The sequence below is a fragment of the Tachyglossus aculeatus genome, chromosome 7, assembly GCF_015852505.1.
Source record: "Tachyglossus aculeatus isolate mTacAcu1 chromosome 7, mTacAcu1.pri, whole genome shotgun sequence".
NCBI lineage: Eukaryota > Metazoa > Chordata > Mammalia > Monotremata > Tachyglossidae > Tachyglossus > Tachyglossus aculeatus.
The window spans coordinates 18,420,790-18,433,266 of record NC_052072.1 but is presented as its reverse complement, the minus strand read 5'-3'; the positions used below and the strand labels follow the sequence as shown (position 1 = coordinate 18,433,266).

Genomic DNA, 12,477 nt, shown 5'->3' with positions numbered 1-12,477 from the left:
GCTTATCCGTCTCCAAGAGGGATGGAATTGGTGGTGCCCAAGTTGTCCCAACCCAAAGAGCAGACCCCTCTTGTGGGGCAAGGTTAAGGACCTCCTCCCACCCCCCCAGGCTCAATGGCTCCCTGGGGATCGACCTGGCTCAGGGGTGCCAACCCATTCCCGGGCCGGTCCCACTCGGCAGCCGGGAACTGGGGACTCGGAAGCAGGAGGAGATCCACATCCAAAGAGGGAATGGAGGAATCATCAGACCCACAGGGCTACCACAGCAGGGACCGAAACAGCTGGAATCTCCCAGCGTGAAAATCTCAGAGGCAACAAAGGGATGAATGTGGTACTAGCCATCACTGGGCCAGTGACAAAGCCACTCAGTGACCAGCCAAACATCATATAGAGCATCAATACCTGCTATCCTAAACCCAGCACTGACCTAATCACACTACCCTTACCAAAACTGCAGCCCCAACCCAGATTCTAACCTTCGCCCGAGCCCTAACTCCAAAGCCCGGTCCCAGCCCCATCCAAACCCCACCACCAGGTCTGTCCCTAAACGAGGCCCTCCTGGGGATGGGGGCCATTGTTTTTCTCAGAAATTACCCTTCAAATGCTTGCCCTGCTAATGCTGGGCCCTCAGCAGAGCGTGTTGGGGTCATGGCTGTCTGTGTCCCAGCATCAGCCAGGAGCCACCAATGGGAGGGGAGAAGGAAACAGGGATGGGGGATCCAAAGTGAGGGTGCAGGAGATTCAGGGTCTGAGGCCTGAGCAGAGACCAGGCCTGGAATTCTTCCCAAGAAGTTCACATTAGACTGCAGTCCCCTGGAAGCCAGGGGTCCAGGAACTACTGCAGTGGAAACTTCAGAGAGCCCCACAGGGGGAGGCTGTTAGCTCTGTCTGGTGCTCTGTACTGCCTGCCCCCCTCCCAAGGAGGCCCATTGACCAGTGGTCATCTCCCCTGATGAGTAGGCCAAGCCCCATGCAGGCACCTTCTGGCCTCTGGGCTGGGGACAGGACAGACATTCCAGCCTGTTGGACGACGACCTAGGTCTGTTCTCAGGCAGTCCCGAGCTCCGCAGACCAACAGGCAGAATACGCTGCTCCCCAACCCGGGGGGGTGGGAGGGACAGAGTCCCCTCTTCTGCAGCCTAGAGATGACCACAGAGGCAACTACCCACATCAGAATGCTAGCCTGGGGGAGCCTCCTACCTTTGGGTCTGAACCCCCACCCCAGGCAGCCCTGAGACTGAACCCAAGTCAGTGAAGGGGAAGTCACAGGAATGGAGTCTGGCACTGGTCCATGAGTGCCCTTCTGGCACCACTGCCCAGAAAGCTGAGCCTGCCTCCCCTCCCCTCTGCCTGCCCTTCCCTCTGCCCCCCCAGGAGCCTTGGTGAGGCCAGCTGAGCAGAGGAAATAGGGGTGGGAAAAAGGCAGATGGTAAAAGGGCATCCAAATACCTTCCTTCTCCATTCTTTCTGGTCCCAGGACATAATCTCCCTTCCCATTGTCACCCCCGAGCAGGTGCCACTGCCTTCCACCTTTCAGAACCTTCCTGAGAAAGGCAGTGCCCTGAAGGAGAGGGGGGCTGTTTCCCTGGAAAGCCCAGAAGGGAAGTGTTAGCACACATCCATCCCCTCAGCACATGCAGCCCCCTCCTTCCTTCCTTCCTTCCTTCCTACACACACACACACACACACACACACACACACACATAGAGGCTCTGAGTGAAAAACAGGCACATAATTATTGGTAAAATGCTTGTAATGTTTTTCTCACCATTGTTGTTGTGATTGTTTTAGTGGCTTCATTGAGCACTTGGCCAGCATTGAATTGCTAAACAGGGAAGGAGGGAGAGAAAGGGAGGGAGTGAGGAAGGGAAGGAAGGAGGGAGGAAAGAAGAAAAGAGGCAGGAAGGAAGACAGGAAGGTAGGATGGCAGGAAGGTAGGCAGCCAGATAGGAAAGCAAATAGGAAGGAAAGAGAGAAGAGGCAAGAGGGAAGACAAGAGAAGGGCAGGAAGGGACAAAGGGAGGAAGAGATGGAGGGAAGGGAGGGGAAGAGAGGGATGACTGGCCAAAAGGATTAGCGTTTTCTAGACACTAGTGCTGGGAACCAGGATCTCCATTTCCCCCACTCTAGTGTTCCCTCCCCTCTGGCTCCAGTCAACAACCATGAGCTCAGGGTGGGGAGAAGGAGGAGAGGGAGCCGGAATACGTGACTCACCTTGAAGAGGCGCAGAATGTTAGCCACCATGATGGAGACAGAGCTGCCCGAGGCCCCGATGACACCCACCACGCGCTCGGGTTTGGTGATGATGGGTGGTCCCCCGTGGGTGCAACGCACCTCTGTGCCGTCCTTCTCTATGAGCGCCTGCACGAAGGTGAGCGACTGCTCCAGGGCATGGGTGTCGCGCGAGCAGGTGTCCAGGATGCGGGCGCCCAAGGTGATGTTGGGCAGCAGGTCGGGGTCGTTGTTGATGCGGTCCAGCGCGAAGAGCATGGCTTCCAGCCGGTGGACACCCTTCTCCTTCTTGAGGTCGCCGCAGGCCTTGCCCTCCGAGCCGCGCCCGTGTACAGGGAACAGCCCGCCCACGGTCAGATCCCCGTCCAGCCGGATGGAGTTCATGTGAGGATGGCCCGGGCCCTTGGGCTTGCCCAGAGCGGGGGATCCCCAGTAGCAGAGGCCGAGCAGAAGGTAGAGGGAGAACTGCTCCACGCCCAGGCAGCCTACGCCCTTCCCGCTCATCGCCAGGGAACGTGGCAGCCTCAGCCCCTGCCCGCGGCTTGCCCCGCGGCCTGGCTCCCTGGCATGGGCAGCCCTCGCCCCCCGCCAGGCACCTGGAGAGGCCGGCTGGCTCAAGGGTGGGTCGGCTTGGGGGTCCCGAGCCACCTGAAGTGATGGGTGATTCCCTTGGTATCACTACCCCACGAGGACGTCTCAGCAGATGCGGGAGCCACCACCATCCAGGCCCGGGGTCACCGGGGGGGCTCGGGGACACCAGGCTCAGGGTTCACCAGTGCTGCTGGCTGGCCCTGCAGAGAGTCACAGCTGCAGAGAGAGAGGAAGTCTCCGGGCTTGGCATAACTTGGCATCAAGAAGACAGCGACTCTGTTCCTTAGTGGTGGGGGAGGAGAGAGAGAGACAGAGAGAGAGGAAGTCAACCAGAGAGGAAGGTTGACATTAACCCACTGGCTTTCTTGCTAGACAGCCAGAGGCAGAGAGGCTGTGGGTTGTGGCCTCCGGATCTGGCACATTCACTGGGGTCTGCAGTGCTCCTGACTGCTCAGCCTGGTTCTAACTGGAAAGAGTCAGTGATGGCCCAGAACAAAACCAGGCACGACTGAAGGCTTCCAAAAGCCAAAGCTCCAATCCTGCTTCATGGCTCAAGGGCCCCAGAGGGCATCCCGGGAGGACATGGAGCAGGGGAAAGCTGACACCGAAGATCCTTCAGGACCCTGCCCTGCTCTTCCCTGGGGACCTGGGCACACCCTGGGACAGAGACATCCTGCACCCTTTTCCCACCAGATATCTTGGACGTCAGTCAATTATATTTATTGAGTGTTTACTGAGTGCAGAGTACTGCATTAAGCACTTGGGAGAGTACAATATAACAGAGTTGGTAGACCCATTCCCTGCCCACAGTGAGCTCACAATCTACAGCGGGAGACAGGAATCAATAGAAATAAATAAATTACAGACATGGACATAAGTTTTGCGGGGTTGAGGATGGGGTGAAAAAAGGGAGCTGATAAAAGTGCAAGGGTGACGTGGCAGAGAGTGGAAGAACAGGAAATGGGGGCTTAAGCAGGGAAGACCTCTTGGAGGAGATGTGCCTTCAATAAGGGGAGCAGTGAACCCTGACTGGGGAGCTTGGTGATTTGGCGGAATGTGGTGGAAGTGAGCTAGGCCGGCCTCACTGGTGGAGAAACAACCCCAAAGCCACCCTTGGTCTTGTGGGGTTGGGTTACAGCTCTGCATGCTCTCCACTCCCACCACTGATTTGGTGATTAAATATTCATCCCAGAGGAAGAGAGGAGGATGCCAGCTCTTCCTTCAATCTCACTTTTGATTTGTTTTGGGGGGTTTTATGGTATTTGGTAAGCACTATGTGCCAGGCATTGTACTAAGTGCTGTGAAAGATAATACAAGCTAATCACGTTGGACACAGTCCATGTCCCACATAGGACTCACAGTCCCAGAGGCACAAATAATAATAATGATGGTATTTGTTAAGCGCTTACTATGTGCCAAGCACTGTTCTAAGCACTGGGGTAGATACAAGGTGATCAGGTTGTCCCTTGTGGGGCTCACAGTCTTAATCCCCATTTTACAGATGAGGTAACTGAGGCACAGAGAAGCTGAGTGACTGGCCCAAAGTCACACAGCCGACAAGTGGCAGAGCAGGGATTCGAACCCACAATCTCTGACTCCCAAGCCCATACTCTTTCCAGTAAGCCATGCTGATCGCACAGCAGACAAGTGGTAGATCTGGGATTAGAACCCAGGTCCTTCTCACTCCCAGGCCTGTGCTCTAGCCACTAGGCAACCCTGCTTCTGTCCCCTTCCAGATTCGGGAACCAAATCTGTTCCCACTGCCCAGTCCTCCCCCAACCTCCTGCCACCCCGCAGTGGAGAGTTTCATATATGTTTCTGACCCTCCAAAGGGTCTTCAGATTGTCTGCCCAGCACACAAACCTCATGGCCCCTCACCCAGCCACATCCTGCCTTGCTGCCCTCCCTTTTTTTCATGGTATGTGTTAAGCACTTACTATGCAGGAGGCACTATACTTAGCACTGGGGTAGATAATCAGGTTGGACACAGTCCCTTTCCCACAAATGTCTCATAGTCTTAATCCCCATTTTACAGATGAGATAACTGAAGCACAAAGAAATGAAGTGACTTGCCCAGGTTCACACAGCGGCCAAGTGGCAGAGCCAAGATTAGAACCCAGGTCCTCTGACTCCCAAACCTGTGCCACTGGGCCATACTGTTTGTCCCTTTTCAGAACCCCCAGCCGCCGGCCACTGTCCTGCCCTCCTCCCTAGCCCCCGCCTCTTCCCCTTCCTGGTCTTGCATTGGGGGCTGGAGGAATTTGAATGAACTTTCCACAACTCCACGTAAGGGAGTGGACCTGGGCCCCTCGCCACTGCCAGTCATCCGAGGGCTGGAAATGAGGACGAGGAGGGTGATGCTACTCAAAAAGCATGCCCATCCCTGGTTGAAGGAGGCCAGAGTCCACTGGGGACTGAAGGGCTGCTCCCCCCCGGGGGGGAGAGGTTCCTACCACCACCCCCGAGACTCAGCGATGCCAGTTAAAAGTGCACAGACAAGTCCAGCAGGGCAATGCTTCCAGATTGCATCCCACCCAGATCCCAGTAGCCACCATGCCCAAACACTTGAGCCCCATTTCCAGAAAAGCATCACTCCTCCCACCTTGGAGTCCCTGTCCCAGGTCTCCCCCCAACCTGGGCCCCGTTACCACTACAGCATCACTCCTCCCACCTAATGGCCCCTGCCCCAGCCTTCCCCTGACCAGAGCCCCATTCCTATCAGAGCATCACTCCTCCTGCCCTGTGGCCCTGTTCCCAGCCTACCCCTGGCAAGGGCCCCATTACCACCAGAGCCTTGTTGAAGCTCTGATGCTTCCCTTCATTTGGGACCCCTTGATCTTTCCCCAGCAACCCGTGAGGGGCATCGGGGATGACCTGACGTGGCAGGGGTTTATGGGAAAGGGAGAGACACTAGCCAGGACTCCTAGGACCCTCAATTGGGGTGACCCAGTTGGTCAGAAAGCAGGCAGTCCTATAGCCAAGGGCCATAGTGGGGAGGAAACAGAGGGTAGGGTGGCTATGAGGGAGAGGATAAGGGAGTCGACTCCCTCCCTGGATCCTGACCACTGGACTACGCTGCCTTGACTCCACTCACTGGAAGCAGAAAGATTCCTCCTTCCCTGGATGAGCCACTGTCAGATAAGAACCAGTCCAATTTTTCCCTGTTGGTGAGCTACTGGACCAGACTGATCCTGCCTCCTTCATTTCGGGGGCCTGTCTGGGCTCTCTGAACCCTCCAGAGAGTCACTCCAGGGAAGCTGCCACCAGTTTCAGCTTCTTCTGCTTCCTTTGATCTCATAATGTGACTAGGGTGAGGTAAAAAAAAAATACCAGCGAGTGAATGGAACCCCGGTGAGCAGGTCGAGGGAGAGCTACATTTGCATCTTCCCTATCCACTCCCTTGGCCTCCCCCAACATTCTCCTTCAAATCCCACAGTGAAAGTGGGAAGAGAATTGGGGGAGAAAAGAAAGGACAGAAAAAGAGGGAAGGGGAGGGAGGGAGAGAGAGCGAGCGAGAGAGAGAGAGAGAGAGAGAGAGAGAGAGAGAGAGAGAAAGGGGGGAGAGAGAGAGGGAATGGAGGGAGAGAGGGAGAGCTCACACCACCAAGAGATAAGGGTCATCAACAGCCAGTATATGCAGTCGTGGTAGTCCCCCTCTCCATGCCAGAAACTCATTTTGATATCATCTTTGCCCCCCACCCCCGAAGCCAAATTCAAAATTGAAGCATTTGGATAGAAATGATTCTCCATTCCGAATAACCAATTATTTTCTGAAGCTTTCAGGGCCGTTCCTTCCGCTTGGTCACGTGCAAAAGTGTCCTGAATGCAGGCGGCTCTCCCTCTCCCTGACTCTTCTTTTTCCTCCTGCCTCCAGAGGTCCTGCTGGTTCCAAAAGAGGAAGGAGCACAGTGGAGGAATGGATTGAAGCGGGAAGATTGCAGAAGAGGGGGTGGGGAGGAGAGGTCTCAACACGGTGGGCACATGAATATTTCACCTGCTAACAGCCTTTCCAGTATCCTCATCAATTCCCAGGGAGGGTCCCCGGAAGGCCAACTGACCCCTGCCACCCCTGCAGGGCTCTCAGATATTGTTGGGTGCCCCATCACAGAGAACTGTAAAGTCCTGAACCCAGAAAGTTCATTTGGTCCAGTCCCCTGCATCCCAGAAAAGCCGGGTCAAGTCCTTGGGGAGCCGAGACTGCCCCAGCTCTTCTGTTAATACATTCCAGAAGCTAGTGAATGCAAGGGCTGTGAGCTGCCAGGGATCCTGCCCAAAGGCCTGGAGAGCCTCGATGACCTGGCAGTATGGAAAGGTGACAAGGTCAGTCAGGGTTTTAAGACTCCTATTTAATTGCCGATGTGCCTCTGGAGGGATGGGGGGATGACTGGGTTCCCACCCCTGGAGCGTGGCTCAGTGGAAAGATCACAGGCTTGGGAGTCAGAGGTCATGGGTTCTAATCCCAGCTCGGCCAATTGTCAGCTGTGTGACTTTGGGCAAGTCATTTCACTTCTCTGTGCCTCAGTTCCCTCTTCTGTAAAATGGGGATTAAGACTGTGAGCCCCATGTGGGACAATCTGATTACCTTGTATCCCCTCAGCGCTTAGAACAGTGCTAGGCACATAGTAAGCGCTTAATAAATACCATCACTAACGCAAATTCCTCCTGCTGCAGCTGAAGTCCAAGTCCTGGGGAAATTCGCACCCAGGGCCCAAGATGGACCCAGTTAACTGGCGGGTAGCTGGGGTGCCATTAACCAGTGACCCCCTGTTTTTCCTTTAAAGGTGATCCAGGTGGAATCATTCAGTCATATTTGTTGAGCACTTCACTGTGTGCAGAATACTGTTCTAAGCACTTGGGAGAGTATAATGTAATAATAAGCAGACACATTCCCTGCCCACAATGAGCTTACAGTCTAGAGTGGGGAGACAGACGTTAGTATAAATAAATTACAGATAGGTACATAAGTGCTGTGGGGCTGGGAGGGGGGAAGAACAAAGGGAACAGGTCACTGCAACGCAGAAGGGAGTGGGAGAAGAGGAAGGGGGGGCACTGGGAAGGCCTCCAGGAGGAGATGTGCCTTCAATAAGGCTTTGAAGTGGGGGAGAGTAATTGACTGTCGAATTTGAGGAGGGAGGGCATTCCAGGCCAGAGGCAGGACATTGGCGAGGGGTCTGCAGCAAGATGGAGACACAGTTTGAAGGTTACCAGTAGAGGAGCAGAGTGTGCAGGCTGACTGAGGCCCCTCCTTCTTTTCCCCCTCCACCCCCTCCCCATCTCCCCTGCCTTACCTCCTTCCCCTCCCCACAACACCTGTATATATGTTTGTACAGATTTATTACTCTATTTATTTTACTTGCACATATTTACTATTCTATTTATTTTATTAATATGTTTTGTTGTCTGTCTCCCCCTTCTAACGATGGCATTTAACGATAGCATTTATTAAGCACTTACTATGTGCAAAGCACTGTTCTAAGTGCTGGGGAGGTTACAAGGTGATCAGGTTGTCCCACGCGGGGCTCACAGCCCCCATTTTCCAGATGAGGTAACTGAGGCCCAGAGAAGTGAAGTGACTTGCCCAAAGTCACCCAGCTGACAAGTGGCGGGGCCGGGATTTGAACCCATGACCTCTGACTCCAAAGCCCGGCCTCTTTCCACTGAGCCACGCTGCTTCTAGACTGTGAGCCTGCTGTTGGGTAGGGACCGTCTCTATATGTTGCCAACTTGTACTTCCCAAGCACTTAGTAAAGTGCTCTGCTCACCGTAAGCGCTCAACAAATACGATTGAATGAATGGGTTGGAGTAGAAGAGTAGCAAGGTGAGGTAGGAGGGGGCAAGATGATGGAGTGCTTTAAAGACAATAGTGAGGAGTTTTCCTTTTGAGTCCTGGTTCCTGGCTTCCACCTTGGAGTTCAGCCTCTGAGGGGCTCGGCCTCCACCCTGGGGCACTCATTTAACTCATCTGTAAACTGGGAATTAAATCCTACTCCCTCCTACTTAATAATGATGGCATTTGTTAAGTGCTTACTATGTGTGAAGCACTGTTCTAAGCGCTGGGGAGGATACAAAGTGATCACGTTGTTCCACATGGGGCTCACAGTCTTAATCCCCATTTTACAGATGAGGTAAGTGAGGCTCAGAAAAGTTAAGTGACTTGCCCAAGGTCACACAGCAGACACGTGGGGGAGCCGGGATTAGAACCCATGATCTTTCACTCCCAAGCCTGTGCTCTTTCCACTGAGCCATGCTGCTTCTACTTAGTCTGTGAGCCCCATGTGGGCAGGGATTATGTCATGTTTACTGATTATCATATATCTTCCCCAGCACTTAAAACAGTGTGTAAACTATAGTAAGTGCTTAACAAATACCACAGTTACAGTTATTATTATTACACCACCTCTGTCTGGGCAGAATAATATGAATAGTGAATAATAAGCACTGAGGTAGATACAAGATAATCAGGTCAGACACAGTCCCCGTCTGACCCTGGGCTCACAGTTTAAGTAGGGCAACAAACCCCATTTTACAGATGAGGAAACTGAGGAACAGAGACTTGAAATGACTCGCCCAAGGTCACATAGCAGGCAAATGGCAGAGCCAGGATTAGAACCTTCTGGGAGTCTTCATTCATTCATTCATTGGGTGTCTCTACTCCAGCTTCAATCCATGATCCCATCCAAACTCCTCCATGATTCATTCATTCATTCGTATTTATTGAGCACTTACTGTGTGCAGAGCACTGTACTAAGCGCTTGGGAAGTACAAGTTGGCAACGTATAGAGACGGTCCCTACCCAACAACAAGCTCACAGTCTTGGATGGGGAGACAGACAACAAAACAAAACACGTAGACAGGTGTCAAAATCGTCAGAACAAGTAGAATGAAATCTATATGCCCATCATTAACAAAATAGAATAGTAAATATGTACAAGTAAAATAGAGTAATAAATCTATACAAATATATACAAGTGCTGTGGGGAGGGGAAGGAGGTACGGTCGGGGGGATGGGGAGGAGGAGAGGAAAATCTCTGGCCAGCCAAGCCTCACTTTGTCAGAGTGTATCCCAAGTCCTCCATGGCCACAACTTTTGCCAAAGGAAATGCCACTCAGATCCTGAGGGAATCATAGGAATTCCAGGCTTAGGGGTCATCTCAGTTTGTCAGCAGTGCAAATAGGAGCCCACAGAATCCCTAAATCAGCAACCCAGTGTCCGACTAGCAGCATCTGGTGGCACTGCCTTGTGCTTTGAAGACGCCGTGGCTGACATGAGAGTGTACCCATGAGTATGAGAAGCAACGTGGCTCAGTGGAAAGAGCATGGGCTTTGGAATCTGCGGTCATGGGTTCAAATCCTGGCTCCGCCAATTGTCAGCTGTGTGGCTTGGGGCAAGTCACTTCATTTCTCCGGGCCTCAGTTACCTCATCTGTAAAATGGGAATTAAGACTGCGAGCCCCCCGTGGGACAAACTGATCACCTTGTAACCTCTTCAGCGCTTAGAACAGTGCTTTGCAGATAGTAAGCATTTAATAAATGTCGCTATTACTATTATGTCCTACCTCAGCAGAACACAGGTTTGAGTTGTTTGTGCAGCAGTGGTGATGGCTGGCCCTGAGCCATCCACACTCTCTTGCCCAGTACTCCCCCCACATTCCCAGCACACTGGCAGAGTGAATGGGTACAATCTGCTCTCTCAGAAGAGAAGATTTCTGAGACTCCTGCAGCAGCCGTAGCAGGCACCACCATCCCCTCCTCTAATTTTTGTTTGTGGTAAGTTTTTTTTTATATTTATTAAGCACTTATTATGTGTCCGGCACTGTACTAAGTGCAGGATATGAGGTAATCGGGTTGGATACAGTTCCTATCCCACATAGGGCTCACAATCTAAATCCCCATTTTACAGATGAGGAAACTGAGGCACAGAGAAGTGAAGTGACTTGCCCATGGTCACGCAGCAGTTGAAGAGTGGACCCGGGATTAGAACCCAGGTTCTCTCACTCCCAGGCCCATATTCTAGCCAGTAGGCCAAGCTGCTTCTTCTCAGTTGTTGAGCCACCTCTGGGGAGAGCACTCAGAGTGGCTAAGCCAGGGTTGGGGGCTGAGGGGCAGCCTTTCCTACTTTCTTCTGAAGCCACCTGCTCCTCAGCTAAGGCCAAGGCCACGGTTGTGGAGAAGGAGGCAGAGCCATGTCCCCAAAGGCAGGAAGGCTCCAGCTGCTGCTGTTGCCCTAGGCAGAGACTGGTAGGGTCTTAGGATCACATGGGTCAGGGATACTGGGCCAAGAAGCTCCCTTCCTAGCCTGGGAATGGTTGCTTCCCAGACCCCCAGCAGCACTGGAATACGGGGGGCAGAAGGACCAAGTGACCTAACTAGGTGACCATGTGGCCCAGAGAGCATGCCCCTCCTCCTGAATCTGGAAGGGTCAACCAGAGACAAGATGATAGCTGCAGACAGGACCAGGAAGGGGAATCAGCTTCAGGGTGGGCCCAGCAGCTCCAAACTCCCGATTCTGGGGAGAGAACAGGAAGGGCCCCAGGAGTCAACCACCCTGAACTCAAACCCAGCCCCTCCTTCCCCGACTCCCAGGGAGAGGCAGCTACTGAGGGGAAGAGGGCTTTGCCAGCCATCCTGACCCCCAGCACCCTCAGGAAGACACTTTCTCCCCACCACCCTAAAGTTCCCATCTCTCTGGGTTCCCCCACTTCACTTCTCTTTCCGCACCTCAGTTATCTCACCTGTAAAATGGGAATTCGTCATCATCAATCGTATTTATTGAGCGCTTACTGTGTGCAGAGCACTGTACTAAGCACTTGGGAAGTACAAGGTGACAACAACTTGTATTGGGAATTGGGAATTGAGACTGTGAGCCCCACCTAGGATAGGGACTGCATCCAACCTGATTTGCTTGTATCCACCCCAGCACTTAGTACAGTGCCAGGTACAAAGTGCTTAACAAATGCCACAGTTATTATAATCATTATTATTATTATCATAATCAGCCCCACCGGGCCAAGAGACCCAAACACACACCCCACTGCTGAACGCCTCGATTCTCCGATGTTCCCCTTGAGCAGACAAGTCCTTTGTCCACAACTGCTGCTGCTGTGGGCTTCCTGGTGTCTCTTCCCTCTCTCTCTCCTCCTCTCCTTCTAAATCACAAAGCTTTCCCTCCACCTGCACTAATCCTTTGGAGAGCCGGGACAGTCTTATCTCAGCACATTGTGCCTGGGAGCTTACACACTCTTTCCTCCTTGAAAACTTATTACAGGGGATGCGGTTTGTCTGAGGAGAGCACGGAGGGGAGAGGCAGAGAAAGGGGGTTAAGTTGAAAACCAAGCTCCCAACAGGAAAAACCTTAAGAATTCAGGTCAAGTCGGCCAATATTTATTTATTTCACCCAAAAATAGCCCTCTGGCTAGAATTGTGCCTTTACTAGAAGTCCCACCCCCAACAAGTGCTCAGGCACCAAAGAACTGGCTGGGTTTGTCTGGTGGAGGAGGCCAGGGGTCCCAGGGGTCCCAAGATCGACTTGGTCTGCCCTCTTTCTGGCCAGGTCTGGAAGTCTGAAGTCTTGGCCCCACTGTGGGTTGCTGGCCTGTCCCCAGTCCAGCCCCTAGACCTCTCTGAATAATAATAATAATGATGATGGCATTTGTT

General features: G+C 53.0%; 1 protein-coding gene across 1 annotated transcript in view; it reads right to left on the bottom strand.

Moving 5' to 3' along the window:
• GRM4 (glutamate metabotropic receptor 4) overlaps positions 1–12,477 on the bottom strand; it is a 178,832-nt gene that overhangs the window by 161,477 nt on the left and 4,878 nt on the right. Inside the window, exon 2 of the mRNA XM_038749051.1 lies at positions 2,215–3,105. Within this exon, the coding sequence (XP_038604979.1) occupies positions 2,215–2,736 (522 nt within the window). The 5' untranslated portion in view covers positions 2,737–3,105. The remainder of the gene's footprint in view (positions 1–2,214; positions 3,106–12,477) is intronic.